This window comes from Mirounga angustirostris, unplaced genomic scaffold (genome assembly GCF_029215605.1).
Source record: "Mirounga angustirostris isolate CCGP_5_RB_7025 unplaced genomic scaffold, mMirAng1.0.hap1 SCAF_16, whole genome shotgun sequence".
Taxonomy (NCBI): domain Eukaryota; kingdom Metazoa; phylum Chordata; class Mammalia; order Carnivora; family Phocidae; genus Mirounga; species Mirounga angustirostris.
In genome coordinates, this window is record NW_026991724.1 from 59559483 (window position 1) to 59584921 (window position 25439).

General features: G+C 43.7%; 1 protein-coding gene across 15 annotated transcripts in view; it reads right to left on the reverse strand.

The window, feature by feature from the left end:
- The window catches only part of ZNF606 (zinc finger protein 606), a 28576-nt gene that overhangs the window by 2624 nt on the left and 513 nt on the right, over nucleotides 1-25439 (reverse strand). For 2 of the 15 annotated variants that reach the window (XM_045892343.3, XM_045892342.3), the window contains exons 2-7: nucleotides 24129-24238; nucleotides 23087-23143; nucleotides 22477-22565; nucleotides 13327-13453; nucleotides 12567-12662; nucleotides 17-7305 (exon numbers count right to left, since the gene is read on the reverse strand). In XM_045892343.3, the coding sequence (XP_045748299.1) occupies nucleotides 5330-7305; nucleotides 12567-12662; nucleotides 13327-13453; nucleotides 22477-22565; nucleotides 23087-23143; nucleotides 24129-24159 (2376 nt within the window). In that variant the 5' untranslated portion in view covers nucleotides 24160-24238 and the 3' untranslated portion in view covers nucleotides 17-5329. Of the gene's footprint in view, nucleotides 1-16; nucleotides 7306-12380; nucleotides 12420-12566; nucleotides 12663-13326; nucleotides 13454-22476; nucleotides 22566-23086; nucleotides 23144-24128; nucleotides 25423-25439 lie in introns of those variants that run through there. The other 13 variants (XM_064580224.1, XM_064580223.1, XM_045892348.3 and 10 more) reach the window with 12 other exon arrangements.

Genomic DNA, 25439 nt, shown 5'->3' on the forward strand with positions numbered 1-25439 from the left:
GTTTTTACTACAGGCATAACACCATTTATACTGCAAGGTGACTCAAGATAAAATCAGAAACATAGGAATTTGACTTTGGAAAGAACTAAAACATTTGTCAAATATGATTATCTGTGGGATGATTTATTGCCTCCTCGTTCTTTCTTCTTCTTTTAGTCATAAATGAGAAGGGAGGCACTTACTCCCTGGTAAACAAAATTAAAAAGAGAAAAATAAATGTTAAAAGCTTAGAAAGGAAATACAGAGGCATAGAATCAGAAGATGGATTTGTCTGGGAATACTTGATTGCTTCCCAAAGAAGTGGGCGAGGGCTGGTGAGCAGAGCACCCTGGTGGATTAGCGACATGAGCGCGTATAAATGGCTGTGCCTGTACATAACCATCAAGGATGTATAAAAGACGTACAAAAAGAATAGGGGGAGTTCAGAAAAACAAAGCCCACTATGTGTTATGGGGTATGAATATTTTTTATAAGGTTTTTTAAAAAGATTTTTTATTTGAGAGAGAGAATAGGAGCAGGGTGAGAGGCAGAGGGAGAAGCAGACTGTCGGTTGAGCAGGGAGTCCGATGCGGGGCTCCATCCCAGGACTCCGGGATCATGACCTGAGCTGAAGGCAGTTGCTTAACCAACTGAGCCACCCAGGTGCCCCATAAGATTCTTTTTAAATTTTATTTATTTGAGAGAGAGAACAAGAGAGACAGCACAAGTGGGGAGAGGGAGAAGAAGACTCCCCGCTGAGTGGGGAGCCTGACATGGGGCTCAATCCCAGGACCCTGAGATCATGACCTGAGCCAAACACAGATGCTTAACCAACTGAGCCACCCAGGTGCCCCAGAAGGGTCTTAATCAGGGAGGTTTAACAGAAATCCAGGCAGAAAGAGCCTGAATACTGTAGACTGGCCTAGCTCATTCCTTGTTGTTTTCTGTATTTACTAATCCTTGTGCAAGCCTATCATCATTCTGCTTCTTTCATTTGTTACCATTTGTCACTGAAACAAAAGTAAGGCTTTATTCATTGGTCTCAGATTTAAGCATATCACAGGCTTTTAAAAACTGACCTCTCATCTCTTGTAATGCTCTTCAAAATCCCTATTTTCTTCTCCCTATGTTTATATCCTCGTGCAAAAATGTTTTGTTGTTCTTGTTCTTTAAAAAAAAAAATGGAGGGCGCCTGTGTGGCTCAGTTGGTTAAGCGACTGCCTTAAGCTCAGGTCATGATCCTGGAGTCCCGGGATCGAGTCCCGCATCGGGCTCCCTGCTCAGCAGGGAGTCTGCTTCTCCCTCTGACCCTCCTCCCTCTCCTGCTCTCTGTCTCTCATTCTCTCTCTCAAATAAATAAATAAAATCTTAAAAAAAAAAAAAAAGAAAAAGTGGTGGAGATGAACTGTAGAGACATGAAGAAACTTTCTGGAAAAGTGAAAATACTCTGTTTTGATTGTAGCAGTGGTTACAAGGGTGTATACATTTTCAACATTCATCAAACCGTAGCCCTAAAAGTAAAGTCCTCAGCATACCAGTGGTGTTTGAAGCCTCAAGACTGGACAAGACCATCAGAGGTGTAAACAGGTAGAAAACAGGGCACCTGACAATATGAAGGGAAGTGGGAAGGAAACAGGCAAGGAGGCCTGAAACGAAGGCCAGACTCAGGAGGGAAGTCCAGAAAGCCAGCTGAAAAATATGTTTTAAGGAGGAAATGATCTATTATCTATAATGCTATTTTAAGAAAGGGAAAAACAGAATTGACCACTAGGTTTAACAATGTGGAGGACTTCTGGCAGTGAGGCAGCTTTGGAGAAGGTTCAAGAAAGAATGGAAAGGAAGTAGGGATAAGTAAAGACAACTATTTGGGCGCCTGGGTGGCTCAATCCTTAAGCGTCTGCCTTCGAGGTCATGCTCCCTGCTCAGTAGGGAGCCTGCTTCTCCCTCTCCCACTCCCCCTGCTTGTGTTCCCTCTCTTGCTGTCTCTGTCAAATAAATTAATAAAATCTTAAAAAAAAAACAAACAACTTTTAAAAAACTTGCTTCCTACAACAAAGCAGAGATTATGCAGGAGCTAGAAGGAAATGTGGTATTGAGAGGTTTTCCTTTTTTTTTTAAAGCATCTTTGCATGTTGGTGGGAATAATCCAGTACACAGGGAAAACTTGATGATACATGAGATAGGGGAAACTTTGCTGGAGCAATGACCTTGAGTAGTATGGAGGAGACAGGCTCTGGAGCCAACCCATTCAGTTCATATGTAGGTACCTGTGGAAGGTAGGTAGATGTTATGGCAGGCTTCTGCTGATTGCTTCTGTTCTCTCAGGGAAATAGGAAGCAAAGTCGTCTGCTGGCAGTGAGCATGAGGGAAGGTTAAGTCAAGGGATTTTTGGAAGCTTGATACTAAATAGTCAACCAGCTTAGGAAATAGAAGGTGGAGGTGTTCCAGTCACTAGTAATGGAATAGTCCTAGTGGTTGACAAAACCATGAGCAGAGGGGACAAAGAACTGAGGTCAGTACATGGGAAGATCATCTAGATGGATGATGGAACCAGGAAGTATTATGATGGAGGTGGTTCTAGATGCAGTAAGGCAGGTGCTGAAATCTTTGATATGTGGATGAATGACCCATTAGATGACTGCAATGAAGGGAAGCTGGAATGATGGTCTCATATCCCAAGAGTCAGAGGTAAGTTTTAGAGAGAAGGGAGGAACAATCTAGAAGCAGCAAATAAGAAAAGTGGGAGGGAAAGGAGCGACCCCTGGAGCCATCGTAAGAAAAACTGTACGTAGGGGAGACCCAAACTTCAATCACGGCAGGAAGGTGAAAAGGGAGAGCTCATGGCCGAGTAAGAGTTCCAGCTGGGCCCAACAGAAGGTTCCAGAGTTGGTGAGAAGATAGGGTCAAAAGGGCAATGAACTGAGCCATACATGGGTTAGAATAAGGGAAGTGAGGGGGCCTGGGAGTCCTGAACATCCAAGGCACACTGTGCACGTGTGTGACAGGTGGTAGGAATGTGGGGATCCTTCCAGGAGGAAGCAGAAGTCTGGGACTTTCTCTTGACTTGTGATGTCAGCTGGGCCACAAGAGGCACTTTTAGAAAATTTTTTTAAAGGATATTAAGCTGAATAATATAGAATAATTTGTCAGTATGCTTGTATAATATTATGTATGAATTATGAGATCCTTTGGAGTCCCTAAATCAGAGAAACTGGATTTGCTCAGCATGTATTACATCGGGTATTAGAGTACTATACCCACATAGTGACACTATGACTTGATACATACTGCTTTCTCTTACAGAGATGCTGCTAATTCTATGCTCTCTAAAGGTCTTTGCACAAATCACATGAGAAATCCATTCAGTAATTTACTCCTGCAACATTTATTGGGTGACCACTATGCATTAAGCCCTGAAAGGCAGGGAATCAGATGTTACATACCTATGTGAGTTCCAGCTACAGGATGGTGAACACAGCCTCCCCACACCAGTAGGCCACTTTCTCAAACAATGGGAAGTCATGGGCCCTGCAAGAACTCGACGAACCTTTTGTATCCTAGATTTCTAACCCATACCCTTGAAACCTATCCAAGAACTGTTGGCCTCCAATTATAGCCCTACTTTAGGGAAATACAGGAAGTATCTGTGAACTGGAGAGAAGTCACCTAAATCCTCTTACCCATCTTGCCTCCTTTCCACTAGGAACAGAGAGACTTCTTCACTCTGCTGAAGTGGTAAGCTCCCTTCCCTTTGAAGCCCCCCTACTATCAAGCAATCTTCTCCGCTGGAGGAGAAAACATAAACACTGAATTTGAGGGAGACCTTGAGAAATATTGCTCCCATGTGCAGTAGTGTCTCTTGCTGTCTGTCCCATGAGGGCCATTCTAAACCCATCAAGGGGCATTCCTTAGCATTGCCCAAACCTCTGGTGAGTCTTCCAGCCATTTGTTGTGCTGTAATCCTCAAGGTTGTGGGTAGTGAAATCCTAGGGAACCCAGGTCCCAGAAAATGCAGTGATTCTGAACGTCCAATCCAGATTTCATATTCCAAAGGGAATTTAGCTCTCACGTTACCAGAAATCATTCAGGACAGAGAGCCAGGTAACTTTATTTCTCATTGCTTTGGGATTTCTGGATTTTTATTATTAAATATCTACTATAGAAAACTGAACAAAAGAAAAAAATTAGGGGAAAAAATCACTGGAGAGGCAGCATAACATAGTAGTTAAAAACATGACTCTGGAGCCAAACAATCTCAGTTCCATTTCTTAACAGCTGTGTGTCCTTAGGTTTCTCAACATCTCTGGCCCAGTTTCTCCATTTACAAAACTGGGATAATAAAGGTACCTATCTCATAGCATTAAGGAGACTGAACAAGTTAATGTTTGAAAAGCATTTAAAACAAAGTCTAGCACATGATAAGTGCTGTATGTGTTTGTAAAAATTTTTAAAAATCTTAAATTAACCAGGTTAATTTCTCCATGGGTCCTTCCAGTCTTTTATCTGTATACATTTTTTAGATGTTATAATAGATATGTATGTACAATTTTGTGTCCTTTTCATTCCTTAACATTATATATATTGATGCGGTGTCCACAATTATAACTTTATAGTGATTGCCTAAAACAAATTACAAATGAATTGTCCAACGATGCAATCAATGAGTAAACCATGGACACTGACACACTGGGTCATAAACTGTCACCTCTTGATCAGTCTCATACTTCTAGGTAATAATCTTTCCACCATTAGTAATCTCATTTACTAATCTTTTCTAAGGTTAATCTTGATCAACAGCAAATATCCCATTCAATACTATTTTTTTCTTAAATTCAGATTTAGTATTTCATATTCTGTTCCTTAAAGGGCACCCACATCCTCCCTTTATAACAGCAAAATCTGTATTTCCACAATTATGAACAAGATGTTACTATAAAGCTTCCCATCTATCATTCCAGCTTGATGCAAAAGTGTATTTTCAGTTGAAAAACTTCCCAGAATAAGGTTTTCCCCTTAACAATGCACTTTGATCCACAAATAGTTGAGATCTCCCTAGAAAAGAAGTCTCATTCCCTCCATTCATGTTCCTTAAGTAGGATTCCTGGTGGACCATTAGAGGAGTTTGGAGTTTTCATCACTGTAATTATCTGATGTTAAATAAAGGCTACATAACTGCTGAAAGCTTTTTCCAGTCTTTTCATTCATAGGTTTCTTCTAAGAAGATATTTTCTATTGAATAATAAGTCTTCCTGAATTCTTACTAAAAAATTTCCCCTCTTGATTTATACTTTTTTTTTCTTTTTCAATGTGTTACCAAATGTACAATAAAAGAAAAATCTATCAATTCAATTCACAGTTTCTCTTCACTATGATTTCTCTGATGTTGAAGTAGGGCTGAGTGACCACTAAAGGCTTTTCCACAGTCATTGCATATAAAGCGTTTCTCTCCACTATGCATTCTCTGATGAATAATAAGAGAAGAATTCTTACAGAAAGCTTTCTCACAATGATTACATTTGTAGGGTTTTTCTCCAGTATGGTTTCTTAGATGTACAATGAGGGAAGAACTCTCATTAAATGCTTTCCCACATTCATTACATCTATATGGTTTCTCTCCAGTATGAGTTCTCCGGTGTGCAATAAGGTGAGAGCTACAGTTAAAGGATCTTTCACATTGATTACATTTATAAGGTTTCTCACCAGTGTGAATTCTCCGATGAGCAACAAGGTGACAGCTCTGGCTGAAGGATTTTCCACATTTATTACACTCATAGGGCTTTTCTCCAGTATGAGTCCTTTGATGTCTAACAAGGTGAGCCATCTGGCTGCAGGATTTTCCACATTTATTACATTCATAAGGCTTGATTCCAGAATGAATTATTTCATGTTTAGTGAGGGCTGAGCGTTCTCTGAATGCTTTGCCACATTCCTGACAGTTATACGGTTTCTCTCCTGTGTGAGTTCTCTGATGGGCAATGAGATGGGAGCTCCAGCTGAAGGATTTTCCACATTCTGTACATTTATATGGTTTTGCTCCAGAGTGAGTTCTTTCATGTTTACTAAGCGCTGAGTAATCCCTGAAAGCTTTTTCACATTCATCACATTTAAAGGGCTTCTCTCCAGTATGCATTCTCATGTGGGCAATAAGATGGGAGCTCCAACTGAAAGATTTCCCACATTCAGTACATTCAAAAGGTTTCTCTCCAGTATGAGTTCTCTGATGTCCAATAAGATGTGAGTTCCAGTTGAAAGACTTCCCACATTCGTTACATACATAAGGTTTCTCTCCCGTATGAATTCTTTTATGTACAATTAGATGAGAATTCCAGCTGAAGGCTTTTCCACATTTATTACATTCGTAGGGCTTTATTCCAGTGTGAGTCCGCTCGTGTTTAGTAAGGGCTGAACGATTCCTAAACACTTTCCTACATTTATCACATTCATAGGGTTTCTCTCCAGTATGAGTTTTCTTATGCTGGATAAGGTAAGAGCTCCAGATGAAAGATGTCCCACATTCATTATATTCATAGGGTTTCTCTGAGGTGTAAGTGCTTGTATGTTGAGTAAGGAATGAGTCATACCCGAAGACTTTCTCCCATTCATTGTATTTATACGCTTTCTCTACGGTACCAATTTTTTGATGCTCCATAAATGATGAGAAATAAAAGATATTCTCATATTCTTTGTAATCATACTGGTTTTCTCCAACATGAAGTCGTGGATGTTCATTAAATGATGGGCTCTGGTTAAAGATTTGATGGCATTCCTTATATTCATAGAGTTTTTCTCCTGTATGCATTCCCTTATGATCACCAAAATGTAGTATATGATTGAAAGATTTAACAGCATCAGTACATTTGAGAAGATTCTCTCCAGTTTGCATCCTTTCATGCTGAATAGGTTGTATGGACTGGTGGAAGGCTTTGTCATAATCATGATTGCCACAGGTAATCTTATCTGCATACATTATGGCTGAGTTACACCGCCAGCTTTCAGCATTTGTATCAGGCTTATAGAAATGTTCTATTTGAGAAACTCTCTGAGATGGAACTAAGTTTAAGTTCTGGCTATACTCTGCTCCAAGTTCACAGAATTCAGAACCTCTTTGAGACAGTACTTGCTTTTGCATGAAGACCATTTGCCTCATAGCTGTACTCTGGTTCATGTGATACATTTCTAATTGGTCTTTACATCCCAAGACTTCTAACCTGGAGAACCAAGGATCATCCCATATGTATCTTTCCAACTTCATGCTATGGGATTGTTCTTCCTCAAAAATGCTTTGTGTTGGGATCAATGCTTTGCTTTCAAGATTTCTCATCCACTCTGAAATAATCGGAAAAAAAGCCATGAGAGCACAGAGAAAAAACTTCTAAGAACAGAGTGGGAAAAGTGAGATTTACTGTCCATATTATTGAAAAGGCAAATGTGGACTTACTTTCAAATAAAACTGTAACACAGAGAAAGAGTGTAGTAGGAAAGAGGAGAATAGTGAAAAGTGAACAAAAAAAAGAATGTTAACCAGAGTAAGTGTGTACAGAATACCAGCAAAGACCATTTAGGTGTATTTTCCCATGGAAGGAAGACCAGAATCAGTGTGTGTGGTAAAGAGTTAACTGCATGGGGCGCCTGGGTGACTAGGTTGGTTAAGCGTCTGCCTTCAGCTCAGGTCATGATCTCAGGGTCCTGGGGTCGAGTCCCACGGCAGGCTGCCTGGTCAGTGGGGAGCCTGCTTCTCCCTCTCAACCCCGCTCCTGCTCTCTCTCGCGATCTGTCTCTCCCTCTCAAATAAATAAATAAAACCTTAAAGAAAAAAGCTAACTGCATGCCTGAGTTGTTCAAACGTTGCACATTCCCACAAAGGCCTGTTTCACGACTAGCCTTCGGCCAGCTACTAGGAATTGAGGTCTTAAATGGTATAAGGTTGTTCTGCATGCTCGAGGTCTTGAAGCACCCCGTCTCAGTATCTGTAAACAGTTCGTACAAATGTCATTTGTGGTGGACACCTGCTTTCCTTCTGGGGATCTGGAGCTTCCGTGATTGCAGTCAGCTATTCAGGCACTGTGTACCCAAATGTCCAATCCCCAGTAAACACGTCGGGACTCCTCGGCTCAGGCAAGCTTCCCTAGTAGATGACACTTCATACATGCTGTCACAACTCACTGCTGAAGGAATTAAATGTGTCTTTTGCAACTCCACTGGCAAATGACTACTGAAAGCTTGCACTTGGGTTTCCTCCGGACCTGTTTCACATGCCTTTCCCTTTGCTGACGTTGCTTTGTATCCTTTCACTTAATAAACCACTACTCTGAATATAATGACTTTTGAGTCCTCTGAGTCCTTCTAGGGAATCACTGAACCTAAGGGTGGTCTGGGAGATCCCTGACAAAGGACACAGTGAATACGATTAAGGTAAAAAAGTAAGAAATAACGTTGCTTAAAAAAATAAATAAGTAACCAGGCCTTTAACTAATGTTTAAATGATTAAAGTGCTCTAAATCATTTCTGTGTTATAATATCCTGACTCCTCCCCTATTTGACACCTGCCCCCCCCCAAAGGAGGGGGTGGGGTTAAGAGAAAGCATCACAAATAAAAGTTTTAAGCAAGGATGTTATCTATGATAATAAACTATCACCTCGTTTCCTATTCAGTTCAGTCAGTGACAAAATTCATCAGCTCAAAAATCACCACACTTTAAGGATACTCTTACAGTTAGACAATTCTTCTAATAACTACGGCATCATTTGTAGGGTAATGACACAAGAGACAGACTTGAAAGGCAACATATTATGATGAAGACAAGGGAGGTATAGCCTGATATAATCTGTATTTAGAGGCTGACTCTGCACTATCCTTAGAGGATGTTTCGAATAATTCCATAAGATCGTGAATCCAGTGAAATGTTTGGCAAATTCAGTATAAGAAAGCCACCCATCATCATTGCTGAGGTGTGAGTCCTCCAACAACTGAAGAGGTCTGTATTAGTTTCCTATTTCTAAAGTAACAAATTACCACACATGTTGAAGCCTAAGATAACAAACCTTATTACTTTACAGCTTTGGAAGTCAGAAGTCCAAAAGGGCTTTTACTAGGCTAAAATCAGGGTAGCTTCCCTCTAGAAGCTCTAGGGGAGAATCCACATCCTTGCCTTTTCCTGCTTTTAGAAGCTGCCTGCATCCTTTGGCTTACAGCTCCTTCTTCCATCTTCAAAGCCTATCGTTCCATCCCGTCTCCATCATCACATCTCCTTTCTCTGTCTCTGACACTACTTACTGCCTCACTCTTATAAGGACCTTACGACTGCCCACTCAGATAATGCGAGATAATCTCTCCAGCTCCAAATGTACTCACATCTGAGAAGCCCCTTTGCCATATGAAGTACCATACTCAGAAGTTTAAGATGTGGACATCTTTTGGGGGGTAGGGGTGGGGGGTTGTCATTATTCGCCCTACCACAGGGTCTAAAGCCACAGACACCTGCCAGGGCCTAGACCCTTGTCCCTTTCTCTAGGTTTTTCTTCTCTATTCCCTATACACCATTTCCTTCCTTTTACTATCCAAGTCCATTACAAAAGGGGCTCTACTCTGCTCAAAAACTGGCATTTATTACCAACTTCAAGCTTAGCTCCTTGAAGTTAGGGAATGATGACCATATAGCTTTGAATCCTCCCAAAAGAAACTTTAAGAAATAGCAGCTGACCAAATGAACAATTCTTGTCCAACTTTATATTCGATACTTGTGGCCTGAGTATCCAGAACCAGAGACAAGACAACAAAGTATAGTCTAACCAGGAGGTTAGAATCTATGTGATGAGAGGACATACTAAACAGTTATGGACAATACACACAGTGTATCACTGAGAGACTGCAGAGATGTAGATGCTGGGTGGGTGGGAGGCCGGAAAAGGAGATCAGCACGGATAGAAACAACCCAGGAAGGTTTCACACAGAGAAATGACGTGAGCTCGGCCTTCAAGCCTTGCTTGAATACAGACAGACTGCTCTTATACAGCATGACCTAGTCAGAAAATGAGAAAAATAACAGAAAAAATTGGAAGGTCTTGAAATCTAGTCAGAGTTATTTAACAGGCTATTCTAATCACTATAGACTTACTGACAGAGACCTCATAATGGAAGACTTCAGGAAGATAAATCTAGAAATAACACCTGAGGTAACTAATAATAAGAATTTATGCATTAACTTGAGCTAGAATTTTGTAAGGAAACTGAGAATGATGTTGGTGGAAGCTGAAGGACACAGCTGACGCTTCAGAGGCAGAAAATCTCAGGAGGTAGAAGACAGATTACTTCTTGGGAAGAGTGGGAGGTCAGGATGACTTCTCAATTTCCAGCTTAGGGGACTCACAGAAGGCTGGTGCCAGGGATACGCATGAAGAAGAGGGGGAAACATCATCTAGAAGGAAGAAATGAGATTCCTGATTTATCGAGATCAAGGAGATATTTGAGGCGGTTTGCAAGACGGTAGAAACGGGAGGATGGAGGTGGTGGAACCACCAGGCTCAGGATGGTGGCCCAGGATGGTCAGCACCAAGAGTAGCAGAGTGAAAGCTACCGGAATTCATGAGCCCTTGATGGAAGGTTTCAGATCTGAAGGGGGGCAACTGATGAGACTCCAAAAATCACCAGTTCATTAGAATGGATGAGAAGACGTCCACCTCCAGGGCTTAAGAGCAGGCTATGGCACACTGTTAAATTGAAAACAGCAAGATACAGAACAGTGTGTATCATAATCTACTTTAAGAAAGATGAAAATATATGTTTGTAGTTGTATGAAGAAACTGGAAAAATACAATAGAAATTATTAAAACTGATTATCTGGGGCAAGATGTCAGTAAAAAGGGCAAAATAAGGGCCTCTGAAATTTCACCATTCCCTAGAGCAACCACAACACTGGCAAAAACTGTCAGAATCAATTTCCTCAGAATTTTATAAATTAACCAAAGTCTTGAAGCAGCCAAGGGAAGAGCTTATTCAAGCAAAACAGCTGGATTTTTATAGCAGTGAGCTTTACGGCATTGTAAATTACCCTAGTCCCATCTCTGGCTCCCCAGCTCCGCAGCAGCCTTGGAAAATCTCAGCCCATATTTCTGGTACTAGAGGTACTAGAGCTGGAGGCTTCCCAAAGCCTCATTCCCAAAGAGCAGTCATCATTTGACCTATTTGGTGGTTCCCTGGAAGACCTCCCTTGAAAGGCTGTCAGGGGCTAGAAGCCTCTAGGGAGCAGGTATTTGTTAAACATTTGCAGGCAATGTATTTAAAAAGTTGTACTGCCTGAGAGGATGGAAAATAGCTGAGGCAAACGATACACAAAACCAAAAAGATTTTTAAAAAGCTGAGGGATGAGATGTTCACAGGGCTTTGAAAACTTCTAACATATTCCTGGGAATCTAGAACACCCATCATAATTAAACTATTACAAGCCGAAGAGAGGATCCTGAAAGCAGCAAGAGAGAAGAAATTCATCACATACAAGGGATCCTCATATGATTAACAGCTTATTCCTCTTCAGAAACCATGGAGGCTAGAAAGAAAAATACTGTCAACCAAGAATTCTGTATCTGACAAGACATTCCTTCCAAAATGAAGAGGAAAGGAAAGCACTCCCAGATAAGCGTCACCTGAGAGAGTCTGCTAGCAAACCCTGCCCTAGAAGAAATGGAGTCCTTTATGTTGAAATGAAAGGACGCTAGACAGTAAGTCAAAAATAGGGCATCAATAAAGGTAACTACATAGGTAAATATAACAAGACGTTACAAATGCATTCTTTGTTTGTAACTTTCTTCCCTATCTTATTTAAAAGACAAAAACAAAGCAATAATTGTAAGTCTATGTTGATGGACATACGATATATACATGTAATTTGCGACAATAACAGCATAAATGGGGGAGAATAGAGATATACAGAAGGAAAGTTTCTGTACACTATAAAGTTAATGGTATTAATCCAAACTAGAGAGTTATAAATTCAGATGTTAATTATAATCCCCAGGGCAACCACTAAGAAAATAGCTCAAAAATTTATAGTAAAAAAGTGGTTACCTTTGTGTGTGCCCTGTGTGTGTAGAGGTATGGGAAGAATAACGTAGACAACAGCAGCAAAAGTAAATGAGATTTTTCAGCTTACTCCTTTTATGTAGCTCTGGGTTTTTTGAGCCATATAAATACATTACCTATATAAAAATCTTTAAAAAAAAAAAAAGAAGAAGAAGAGGGGTCTGTGGCCCCTCGCTACAAGTTTGGCAATAAAGGAAATAAGAACAAATTAAAAGCAGGTAAGTGAACGAGAAATCATCGAGAGAGGGGCAGCAGAGAATACGAGAGGTGGTATCAGGAGAGTGGATGGCAAGGAAGGGAAACTGCAGCTTACAAAAACTGTTACCTTGTTAACAAGGTGGCCATCTTTGCTCTGTATCAACAGCTGCAAAAAAGTCAATACATGGGATAAATCTCCTTGGAGGGAATCGTGAATGTCTGAGGAAGGTAACTCCTCACGTGCTCAGCCCAGTTCTCAAACAAGGAGGGCTTAGAGGAAAGTTCCTTGCTCCCACCTGGGGCCTGACCTCACCTGGACAAGTGCTTTGAGGATATGCTTGTTCCACTGACCATGGCTCCTCTCCTTGCTCCAATAGAGAGATGACCTCCGGCTTGGCAATCTGATTCCCTGTGCGTGGAGGAAAAACACAGCTTTGTAAACTGCCCTTGCCTCTTCTTCCCTGAGTTCTCACTCGGGCAGAATAAGCAGTCTCTCCCACTTCATGCTTTATAAGCATTAGGAATTAGTCCTTGAACATCAGGGCTCAAGATCATCTCAATCCTTCTGAGATGCCCATGAGGTCTTTTTTTTTTTTTTTTAGATTTACCAAAAAGTGTTACTGGTTGGTGGTGGTAGTGTTAAGGATTGATAACTTTTTTTAACTGAGATAGAACTGACATATTACATAATATCGGTTTCAGATATACATGATTCAGTATGTGTATACATTGTGAAATGATAATAATAAACCTAGTTAATATTCATTACCACAGTTACAGCCTGTGAGATTTTTTTTTTTTTAAAGATTTTATTTATTTATTTGACAGAGAGAGAGAGAGAGCACAAGTAGGCAGAGAGGCAGGCAGAGGGAGAGGGAGAAGCAGGCTCCCTGCGGAGCAGGGAGCCCAATGCAGGGCTCGATCCCAGGACCCTGGGATCATGACCTGAGCCGAAGGCAGACACTTAACGACTGAGCCACCCAGGCGCCCCCAGCCTGTGAGCTTTTAAACACAGAGTAGCAGAAAGTATTGCAATGGAAATCGCTTCATTTACTCAGGCAGCTCCGCCTTACCCACAGAGAGCAGATGCCCATAGGTCTCCAGCATCACATCGCGGTACAGGGTCCTCTGAACAGGGTCCAGCTGCCCCCACTCCTCTTGGGTGAAGTCCACCGCCACATCCTTGAAGGTCACTGGTTCCTAAAAGAGCACAGATGTTCCTCTTCAGCCTGCTGCCACACCCTCTCATGTTCTCTGGGGATAGAGTGAGGCTGACTGCACTGGGGAAGAGACAGGATATGGAGGAACTGTCCTGGATACGTTCAGTACTCTAACTGATTTGGGTCAGGTCCCACTGGGAGCAACCCAAGGGCCCTGTATTTGGGATGTACTCTTAGGGAATTAGGTATGTGGCCCCATAATAACCACAATGAAGATGAGCAGGTCTCTCCTAAGGCTCTTACCCAATTCTAGTAATACTGGCTAGTAAGAATGGGATTCCCACCAGTGCAATGCCCGCCTTCTTCTCTGGAGATGAACATACTGAAGGCCAGGACCAGGAAGAAAGCAGACAAGCACTGGGTTGGAGTCTGCTCAACATGTGCATCTAGGACCTGGATGGATGATCTAAATATTCACAGGCTGTCTTCCTGGCCACTATAGGGAGGTTTCCATTTCCAGATCTTTTCTGTCCCAAGGACTGGAGCTCAGAGTGAGACAGGTTTGAGGAGAGCAGCCCAGGCCAAAGAGAATCAGCTACAGTTGTTGTCAAAAAGCACTTGAGTTTTGGGGCGCCTGGGTGGCTCAGTGGGCTAAGCCTCTGCCTTCGGCTCTGGTCATGATCCCAGGGTCCTAGGATCCAGCCCCACATCAAGCCCCACGTCAGGCTCCCCGCTCAGCAGGGAGTCTGCTTCTCCCTCTTCCTCTACCCCTCCCCCTGGTTGTGTTCTCTCTCTGTCAAATTAAAAAAAAAACTTAAAAAAAAAAGCACTTGAGTTTTAAAATGTTCCAACTGAGCTTTTTAGGAAATATAGAAGCAGGAATGCTCACTAGAAAACTAGAGGGGAAGATGAATTATAACCTAAGTCTGACTTTGGCAACAAATGCATCCCTCACAGTGCTCTCTCTTTTGAAGATTTTGTTTAATTTGAGAGAGCGCGCGCACACACGTGCAAGTGAGGGAGCACGAAGGGGGGCAGGAGGGGGAAAGGGAGAAGCAGACTCCCCACTGAGTGGGGAGCCCGACACAGGACTCGATCCCAGGACCCCAGGATCATGACCTGAGCTGAAGGTGGATGCTTACCGACTGAGCCACCCAGGCACCCCTCTCACAGTGCTCTTAAGCACTCAGTTATCTTAGCAAGTCCAGGGTGGAGTGGAGTATGCCCTCCCTTGTGGTGGGAGTGGGAGTGAGCTGTCACATGGGTAGTATGTTAGAATCCCCACAGGCCCCGACAGCTTCTAGGTCCTCCCCTCCATTTGGAAACTGGCTTTCTGGTCTACCTCTGTGTCAGTGAATTTCCCCTCTGAGAGTCCTGTGAACCTCTACCCATGCCTTCACAGCCTGCTACATCACTGCCTTTCCCACGGCCTTCCTTTCTGCCCCTGCTAGTCAAGGCAAACTGAGCTTCTCTCTGATCAGGGTCAGCTGTCATGACTGGGTCTTCAGTGTGCCAACTTGTACTCTGTCAGTCTCAACTGCTCCCCTTCCACCTTCACACAATGCTTGGCTTAAAACACAGAACCGATTCTGCTGCAGTGACTCCATTACTCTGAAACGCACTTAAAACTGCTCATCCCAACCTCTCTTAGTGAAACTATGCCTAACCTTGGACTCATCAAGGCCAACACCTTGGTTTGCTTTTACAGACCTGCCTAGGCTTCAGTTTCCTTGATGGGTGATGCTTCTATGTTTTACGTAACATAAACTTCTTAATTTAAATGAACATTTGGACAGAGAAGTGCACAAAGCCTAAATGAGCTGAAATCATAAGCTCAGTGTCCTTTCACGGAGCCATCACACCAGGGGGAACAGGTGGGAGGCCATATTTTCTAACCAGGATTCTCCTGCTGTGCTCACTTCATACCACCTAATTTCCCCAGAAGGTGGCATCTACTTGATGGCTTCCAAGTTCACCTATACTTAACAAGGTTCAAACCCACATCCTGGCAGCTATCAACCTGGTGAACTGAGCCACAAGTCAACCACCAGGCTAACCACCCCTTCCAAGACCATAATGGAATCCCCGGGCACAAACTTAAAAAGGAATAGAAGAACTACATCTAATAGACACTGAAGGACTGAAAGTGATTCTGCAACCTTTAATCAAATAGTGGACATTGGCAATGATCATCAACAACTGCTAAATCACACATGAAAGGCAGACAGGGAACGAACGTGTCTAAATAACATGAAGACTAATGGAGAAGCAGCTATTGTTGGCCTAATACATCACATCATCCGAAAATGGGATCACCAGACATCCTGTGCCCACTAATGCAACACAGTAGGAAGGACTCAGCACCACCAATGATGTAATCTTGCCCAAAATATAGGACCTGAATCTACTCAGCCCTCCAGTCCAATGATCAGTTACAGGAGACAAAGGGAAGAGGAACTCACCCAATGACATCAAGAGAGCAAAATCAGGCAAATCAACAAGACAATTGACCTAATTTCTTCACTATATGAAGCACACATAATATGGGGTCTTTTTGGATCCTCATTTGAACAAACCAACCATAAAAGGTATTTTGGGGACAAGTGGAAAAAATCAAACATTGCTTGGGTATTAGCTAATAAGGAATTACTGTTAATTTTATTGGGTGTGATGAAGGTAGTGATAAAGATATTATTTTCTAAAAATTATGTATCTTTTAGAAATATACACGTGTTTATAAGCAAAATGACAGAATAGCTGAGATTTGCTTTAAGATATTCCAGTTTTCAGAAAGTGCCAGGATAGATGAAAAGAAAGGCAGAAAGCTGATAGCTGATGGCTGTTGTTACTGAACACGGGTGTTTGTAATAATGCCCCCCACCGAGAGATGTTCACATCCTAAACCCCAGAACCTATGACTGCTATCTTAATGTGACAAAGGGACTTTGCAGAGATGTGATTACATTAAGGATGTTGATTTGGGAAGATTATCTTGTATCATCCCGGTGGGCTCAGTGTAATCACAAAGGTCCCTTTAAGTGGAGGAGGAGGGTCTGAGTCAAAGCAGGAGATGGGACATTGGAAGCAGAGGTTGGAGTGATGCACGTTGAAGATGGAGGTGGGGACCTTGAGCCAAGAAATGCAGGTAACCTCCAGAAGCTGGAAAAAGCAAAGAAACAGATTCTCCCCTGGAGCTTCCAAAGGGAACACAGCCCTACAGAGCCCCCCCCCCCCTTTCTTTTGTCTTCGAAAAATTTTACCATTTATTGACTTATGAGGGGGAGAAGACATAACAATATATGCCAAAGAAGAGGCTTCAGCTGGAAGACAGAGCTGGCCGATTGCCAAGAGCCTACAGACCCATCTTAGACTTCTGAGCTCTAGAACAAGAGTAAATGTATATTGTTCTAAGCCATTAAGTTTGCAGTGATTTGTTACAATGGTAACAGGAACTAACACAAGGTTCAGATTCCACATTATGGCTTAAAAATCCCCCAAAGTTTTCTAAGAATGGGAAATACCCAGAAGAGGCCATTGGCAGGTGGCGTCCCACACATTGTTGCAAGATAGGGAACAGATGAAAGTGTGCCAGACCAAGGAAACAGCAGAGGAGATCCCAGCCCCACAGGTTCGAAGGGGCTACAGTGGAAGAGGTTCCCAGGAGAGGCTCTGGGCCCTGAGCTTACATGATACAGTGAAGGCAGGAGTGAGAACCAGGCTGAAAACAGGGGAGTCTGTATTCAGGAGAGCTTTGCCAATGGTCCCACCTCCCAAATGGCCACTCCACCTTGGGGGCAGCATGACCACCAACTGCCCTGCACTTACACTTGGGCAACACTGCCCAGACCCTTCTCACACACAAGAACGTGTGAGGTTCTAAGGCTGCTCAGGTGACCAGCAACCCTGGAGCTGAAATCTCTTCCACAGGACACAGGGTTGGGAGGTCTGTGGCCTGACAGCCAACTGCATACCCGGGAAACCGGAAGCACAACCAACTTGATGGTCCTGGCCCAACCAGGTCCACGGAGCTTAGAATGAGACTTGCTGGGAGGCAGATACACAGACACACAGACACATAAATACAAAGGGAGGCCAATCAGGAACCAGACTGGTTCAGCCACAGCAAAGCAGGATGCTCAAAGACAGCCTTACTGCTCTTTCCTCGCAAACACAGACCGGAGGAGCCCTGGATACATGAGGAACATGTGCAGCACAGGCAGAGAGACCAAATTCAGGGAACAAAAGGAAAACAGAATATAGGCAGCAGATACAGCCAACTTTCAGTGAACTGCAATTCCATTTCCCCGCCTGGAGGCTTCAGTATAAAACAGGACAGGGCGATGCCAGAGGGGCTCTGAAAGAACAAGAATTCATTGAACATGAAGACACAGCACTTGCTTCAGGAGGCCCACCACGTAAACAGAAGGCCTCAGAAACAGAACAAATATAAAGGAATAGGACAGATTTTTTTTTTTTTTTTAATACAAGAGTTCTTAAAACAAGGCACAAAAACACTAGCCATAAACAAAGCCAGATATGTTTGACAAAAATATCCTGGAAAACATTTGACTGATAAGACACCACAAAATTAAGACAAGCTACAGACTGGGAAAAGACAATTCATGTAAGGCAAAGAATCAGGATCCAGAATGCCTACGTATCAACAGGTCAGAGAGTACACAAATCTAAGAATGAGAGAGAAATACAGATGATTAGTAATGATATGAAAACATACCCAATCTCACTAGCAATCAAGGAAATGCAAAGTAATACAATAAACCTTTTTCATCTTGAGATAAGCAAAAATTAGAAGACCTGACACTGCCAAGTGGCAGCAAAGATGCAGGGAAACAGGCACTATTCCAGAGTGGTGACAAGAGGCTTTGTACCTTCAAAGGGCCACATGGCAGCACTGGTCATATTGAAAACACACGTGCACCCTAAAACTAAGCATAATTCTGCTTCTAGGGGTATGTCTACATTAACATATATATGTGTGCACAAAGTGAAATTACAAGAATGTTCACACATAGCAAAAATGGTGGGGGCAGGGAACTTCTAAGCCCATCCATGAAAAGGATGAACAGAGGGCAAAAGGAATGAACTTATCACATGGATGGACCTTAAAGTCGACCTTGAATAAGCAAAGAAAGGCGTAGAAAAGCTAGATAGGAAAAGCACTGCTTTAAAAAAAAATAGAATAGGGGCGCCTGGCTGACTCAAGTCAACAGAGCATGAGATTCCTGATCTCAGGGTTGTGAGTTCGAGCCCCACTTTGGGTATAGAGATGACTTAAAAATCTTAAAAAAATAGAATATTATTATCTAAGTGATACGTATAGAAATAGATGACCTATGTATGAGTATGAAAATAAATTAGCCGTGTACACACCATAAGCAGTCATTCTGGGTAAGCATGGGAAAAGAATGACTGGACACTGTGTAAAAGGAAAACTAAGCAAATATGACAAAACATTAACTGTTCAGAGTAATGGAGACCATGTTTGATTACTTTTCAGACTTTTCTGTAATGATGGAATTTGTCCAAACAAAACTTTAAACAAATAAGTATTTCTAGGGGCACCCAGGTGGCTGTTGTTAGTGTCTGCCTTTGGCTCAGGTCATGATCCCAGGGTCCTGGGATCGAGCCCCGCATGGGGCTCCCTGCTCAGCGGGAAGCCTGCTTCTCCCTCTCCCAATCCTCCTGCTTGTGTTCTGTCAAATAAATAAATAAAATCTTAAAAAAAAAAAAAAGTATTTCCAGATTTCCAGTAGATGTTATCAAAGTGGAAGGAATCGTGGACTGCCAAACAGGAAGAAAAAAAACACCCCCAGCTGAATAGCTCTATGTTGGGGCCCACAGTTCATTGGAGGCCTTGAAGATGCAGAAAATGCAAAACCAAGACTGGACGTTAAACAGAAAGAAGAGATGGGGGAAGTCAGGGACCAGTATTACCAGCTGTGGGGACAAGAGAGACCCTAGAAGCTAGGACAGGAAGAAGTGAGCCGTTCCATTCCCAGGTAACCCTTAAACTTGAATTTTACAAACATCTGCTAGGATGACTGGAAAATGTCTCACCCAAATTTCCTGCAATCATTCTTGCACGTTTCACCTTGTACGTATGTATGAGCACTTACCGGGGCTCTCTACAGCACTTTATGGAATCTGCTAACCAGCCGCCATGGGAAGGTTTGAGGGAAGATGCAGAGGGTGCTGAGATGGGTTTCAGCTCCTGCATTATCTGAAATCATGGACAGTTGGCCCATTCATGGACTCTGGGGACATTCAGATGTACTTCTTTGGCATCTTCACAATTTCATTAGTATTTTAGTGCAAGTTCTTTGCAGGGAAGGAGAACAACTATGTGCACATCCTCAAAACAACGACAGATGAGTGCAGAGTATTACTGTTGTTTATGTGCATGTTTATCATGCAGGAAGCATTGGTGGATTGTTATACAGGGGTTTGAGAGTTTCCACATTTGAGGAAGCTGGCTGGAGTTTTTTTTAGATGGGATATTATTATTTTCCCTATTCTTCAAAATAATTGGATCTGGGCTCCCACTAGTTGAAACTTCACTATCCAACATGAACCCCAAAATGGACTATTCAGATAACAAGGGATGACAGCACTTGACGTTTTCACCAGGTGAATGCTTTATTTCAGTATTTAATTTGGAGGGAACAATAGAGGGACATACGGAGCTCTTGTTAGTGTTCCTGAAGACCTCGCTTAATATAAAACTCGTATGATTCAAGTCTTGAGTTTTCCACAGGGAAAAATCCGAAGTGAGTGTGGGGAGGGGGCGAGGAGCATGTACTCAGAAATCACAACTCTTCAGACATTGGAGGGTGTTGTCATTTTAATTCTCCATTTTATTTTCTCAGCATTAACCCTAGTAATTCTCAGAAACCCTCACATAAATTAACAGCAGAGTGCAGCCCAGCGGTTATTAAGGCTTCTTCACAGCATTTTATTACAGCTAACTTCTGTTCCCAGGCGACTGACTCGGGGCCCATCTTTCAGCCTAGCCTCACTGCTGATTCCGTTACAGAATCTAAAAAGGACTATATATCATAGCAGCAGTGAACACCACAGTCACCCAAGCTCTGATGCCAAACCACCACCACTCTGCATCCCGTGGTTCGGGCCCGGCTGCCTTCCTAGGACAGCAGTCCTGCCACGTGGGAGCAGCGTGCTTGCGATGCACTTCGCCAGTCAGCTTTGAAACTGGGAGATTCCATTACATTTTTTTTTTAATTTGGGGGAGGCATAAAGTTGAAATTTTATTAACATTTATATATCTCAGTATCTCATATTTGTTTAATCCGTTATTTTAACTTAGAAAAGAAAAACTTAAATATAGTAATTAAACTATTTTTCTTCATCTTTCATAGCAGGGAGTCAAAGGGTAAATGTAAATTTCATGAATCAGGATGAAAATCTCTCACTTAGAAATATGGAGATAACCCTAAGGAACCAAAAACAGTAAGTTAAAAATGGCTGCCTCTGAATCACAAGAAGAAATAAAATGTTGATAGGCACTACAACATAAATGATCCTTAAAAACAGAAACCAGACACGAAAGGCCATATATTGTATGATTCCCTTTATGTGAAATGTCCAGAATAGACAAAGTAAATTAGTAGCTGCCAGGGGTTGAGGGCGGTGGGAACAGGGAGTGACTACTCATGGGCTCAGGATTTCTTTTTGGGGTGATGAAAATGATCTAGAAGTAGGTATTGGTTGGTAATAGTTGTCCAATTCTGTGAATATATGAAAAATCACAGAACTATACATTTTAAAAGGGTGAACCTATGATATTTGAATAATATTTTAATACAGTTGTTACAAAAAAGCTTTGTTTGTAAGTGGCTGGTTCTAATGAAGAGGCTGGGCAGGAGAAAAGGGAGAGGACACCTTTCCAATATCATCTACCCTGCTATCCTATTTCCTGCCACCTTTCCCGCAACAACTCTGCTGTCCTATTTCTCTCAGGAGCCATCCTTATGCCCTTATAGTCACAAAGTTCCCCTGCTCTGACTCTCTTACAGCTCTAAGGTCTTCTCCTAGGCCCTGGTCACACTGACACCTGAAATGCAAGCCTGCTTCCCACAGCCCCCTTCTCCCCACACTCCTGCCAGGGACATCCTTCCAGCCACATTTTAGACACTGGTGCCTCCTGCTCCCAACACTTATAAGGCTCTTTATTACCACCAGGATGGAGCCCTGGCTCCGCAGCAGGCGTTCAGGGCCTGGCAGCGTTCATCCTAGCCTCTCCATCCTAGATTCTAATTGGGGTCAGCCCTTACCCAGACGCTGGTCATGCAGTGCCCCCGCGCCCCACACACACCAGCGGCGCTGTAAAAGGCCAGACCTCTGCTTCCCGGGCTGCTGAACCCCTCTCACCTCTTGGTGCAAGTGTGTCATGTCTCCAGGCAGTCTCTCTCCCCACAGCGGAAGGATTCCAGCTGCTCTGTGCCCCAGTGACTCTGTGCAGACTGACCCACTTCCCGAGGCATTAGTTGGGCTCGGCTCCTCCAAGGTTTGGGGCCTCCCTAAGCATCTCAGGCTTATGTCCTGAACCACATATACACCACCAGCAGGCCATGAGGTCTCGGTAGCTGAGTGAACCATCTTGGAAAAGGGACTGAGAATTCCTCAGAACCAGGGCTTGAACTCGTCCATGTTCCCCTCCCAGCAAGCACAGAGCTCACAGGACAGCATCAAACTGAATCAGGCACTGAATACATGAGGTAAGGTGTGAGGAGGAAAGGGGGGCTGCCAGCTAAAAGGGTTGCCCCTGATCCCCCAAAACAACACACAGCACAGCTAGGGCTTAGGAATGTGAATAGGCTGGTTGATAATGTGGCTCTAAGTTACAGAAAACTGCTTAAATTCTTCCTGAATGCTCAGAAAGCAATAAACTTCTGGCCAATTCCTTCTCCACCCAAACTCTAGCTGTTATAAAGTGAGGAACATATAGACTAGGATGGCGGGGGACAACCTGGACACCTTAGGGAACAGGACAGCCCTTCAGGAAAAAGTAGAAGCCCACCTCACCTGGATCTGGGCTGTTGGAAGCCCAGGGGCCCTCCTCTCCTCCTTGGGGTTCTCTTCCACATGCCAGGTGGAGTCCTGAGGACATAGAGCTGGGGAGGAAAACAAAGTCACGGAGGCAGCTCTCCCTGCCAGAAGTATGCCCACGTAAGTCCTTTATCCTGGGGGGAGGGCTCAGGGAGAGCCAGTTCCTGGCCCTCTCTGCTGGGCAAAGGAAAAGACTCATCTCCTCATTTTGAAGATGAAGGAACTGGGGCTCAGAGAAGATAAGGGATGTGCCTAAACACGAACCCTGCACTGCCCCCCTTTGCTCTGAGGCACTGTCTTTGAGCAGTGGTGCCATTCACGTCCTTTCTGGGCCTGGGCCACAAATGGCCACACATTTACTCTCACGCACCCTGTCCTGGAAGCGTCACCATCACTTTATCTCCCAGTGCCATGTTCTGATCCTCTCCTGTTCCAGCTCTGCACAGAGACAGATCTGGACCAGAATCCCCCACTCTCCCAAGCCCTAAATCCCCCAGCTCGGATTCCTGGCCAGGGCAGGTCAGTTCTGGGAGAAGCCAGGACAAGCAGCCAACATGGCCAACGGGGACACAGGCTCTTGACTCACCCCAGGAGGCCCATGGGTCAACAGCCGCCATTCCCCAGGACTGGTCTGTAAGGACACCTGCACCAGATCAGGTTAGGACAAGTAAAGGAAAGGCACTGTGACAACAATCCGAGTGACTAAAGGCAACAAAATGGAAAAGGAGATCTGCCTCACTAATGGGTGTAACAAAGTTCCATCAACAGAGCCCAAGGGCATGTGACAAAATCCAACATCATAAGCGAGATTTATACCAGAAATGCATAGGTAAGTCACTATTAGAAAATTTGATGTGATGTAGCCACAGAACAATTAAGAACAGAATCCCTTAAACGGCTAATGAGATATCTGATAAAATGTTTAACGTTACCTAATTTTTTAAAAAAATCTAAGTAGTAAGACACTCCCTCGATGTCTTTACTGACAGATATATGAAGCCTAATTTAAAGATAGAACACCACTGACATCGCACTATTTAGCACTGTTCTTAAACTACATGCCAATGCTGTAAGAATGAAAAACAAAAATAAAGGTAAAATATAGCAGTGATAGAGAAATTCTGACTGGATGTATGACTGTCTAAGAAATCCCACAAATTACTAGAAAATCTCTTAGAACTAAGAGACATCTTAGGACTATAAAATATACAAAATTACATGGTGTTTTACACCAAGAAGTTTTCCTTTTCACCAACAAACAAGTTGTTTTTCTTTTTAATCTTTTTTTTTTTTTTAAGATTTTATTTATTTATTTGACACAGCGAGAGAGGGAACACAAGCAGGGGGAGTGGGAGAGGGAGAAGCAGGCTCTCCGCTGAGCACGGAGCCCAATGCGGGGCCTGACCTCAGGACCCTGGGATCATGACCCGAGCCGAAGGCAGACGCTTAACGACTGAGCCACCCATGTGCCCATTTTTTCTTTTTAAATGTCACTCAGTTTTAATTCTATACCAAGACCAAGAGACCCCCTCCAATCCCCCAAAACCCTCTGCCCCTGCCCAGCTTTGACCCCTGGCTGCAGCAGGTTGCTGCTGAGGCGGCCCAGAAGAAAGAGAATTTGGACTCACCCCACGAGGCCCACGGGTTGATGGTTGCCATCTCACAAGATCAACTGACCAGGTGCCTGCCCAGGTGCACGGGATTCGGGTGATTCACGGAATGCAATTGCAGTACCAACCTAATGACAGATGGAAAACACAAAGTGGTCCTTTCTCTGGAGAAGATCGAGGGAACAAAGACAGCCCATCCACGGAAGCAACAGAAGACTTCTGGGGAGCATTATAAGAAAACAGAATTTAGGGATGCCAGGATGGCTCAGTCAGTTAAGCATCTGCCTTCGGCTCAGGTCATGATCCCAGCGTCCTGGGATTGAGCCCCACGTGGGGCTCCATGCTCAGTGGTGAGCCTGCTTCTCCTGCCTGCTGTTTCCCCTGCTTATGTGCTCTCTCTCTCTGACAAATAAAATCTTAAAAAAAAAAAAACACCAAAAAACAATTTACATGTCAAAAACAACAGAATGAAGAGTGAGTTGAATAAGCTAAAAAAAGAGCACAATCCAGGATGAGAGGGTGGATATTTGTCAATGGCTCCCAAGAGACAGCCAGTGCCAACTTCCAGGTAACTTTTCGGTGATTTACAAAAATTACTGTAAAATCTACCTGCACCACCCAAAAAATCAGTGGCTGCCTAGAGCTGGCGGGGAGGGAGGAATGCGGACTGACCGCTTAATGGGTGCAGGGGTTTCTTTCGGAAGGTGATGAAAATGTCCCGGAATTGGATAGTTTTTTATTCCACAACTCTCTAAATACACAACAAAAACCCCCGACATGCAGTCTAAAATGGTTAATTTTATGTCACGCAAATTTCATCAAGAAGGAAGGAGGGGAGAGAAGCAAGGAATCAACCTGCAAAACCCACCAGGCCCAAGCCTGTCTGTCTCTGGTGTGGAGCCCAGACCACCAACGGCCCAGGTTCCAAGTCTTTGCGCAAGTCCCGAGACCTCTCTGAGGGTTCCCAGGCCAACGGGCAGAGCTCTGCGGATGCCGGGGGGGGTGTTTAAAGCACCAGGACGCCTACTGGGCCCCGGGAACACGGGGGTCTGTGCCAAAACTCAAAGCAGGCAAACTACTCTGCACGCCGTTTGCAACTTAAAGTCCGCGGTCCCCGCAAGCTGAAAGGAAGCGAGGCCCGGTCCCCTCCCGCGTTCGACGTCGTCCTCCAGCGCCTCGGCTGAACCGCGGGGACGAGGAACACCCGCTGGGGAAGAAAGGTGTTCGTTCCCGTAAGGGCCTCAGAGGCGTCCTCATCACCCGCTGCCGGGCCTCCCGCCCGCCCTCCTCCACCACCCCCGGGGCGGGTGGGATGCCGGGCCCCCGCCT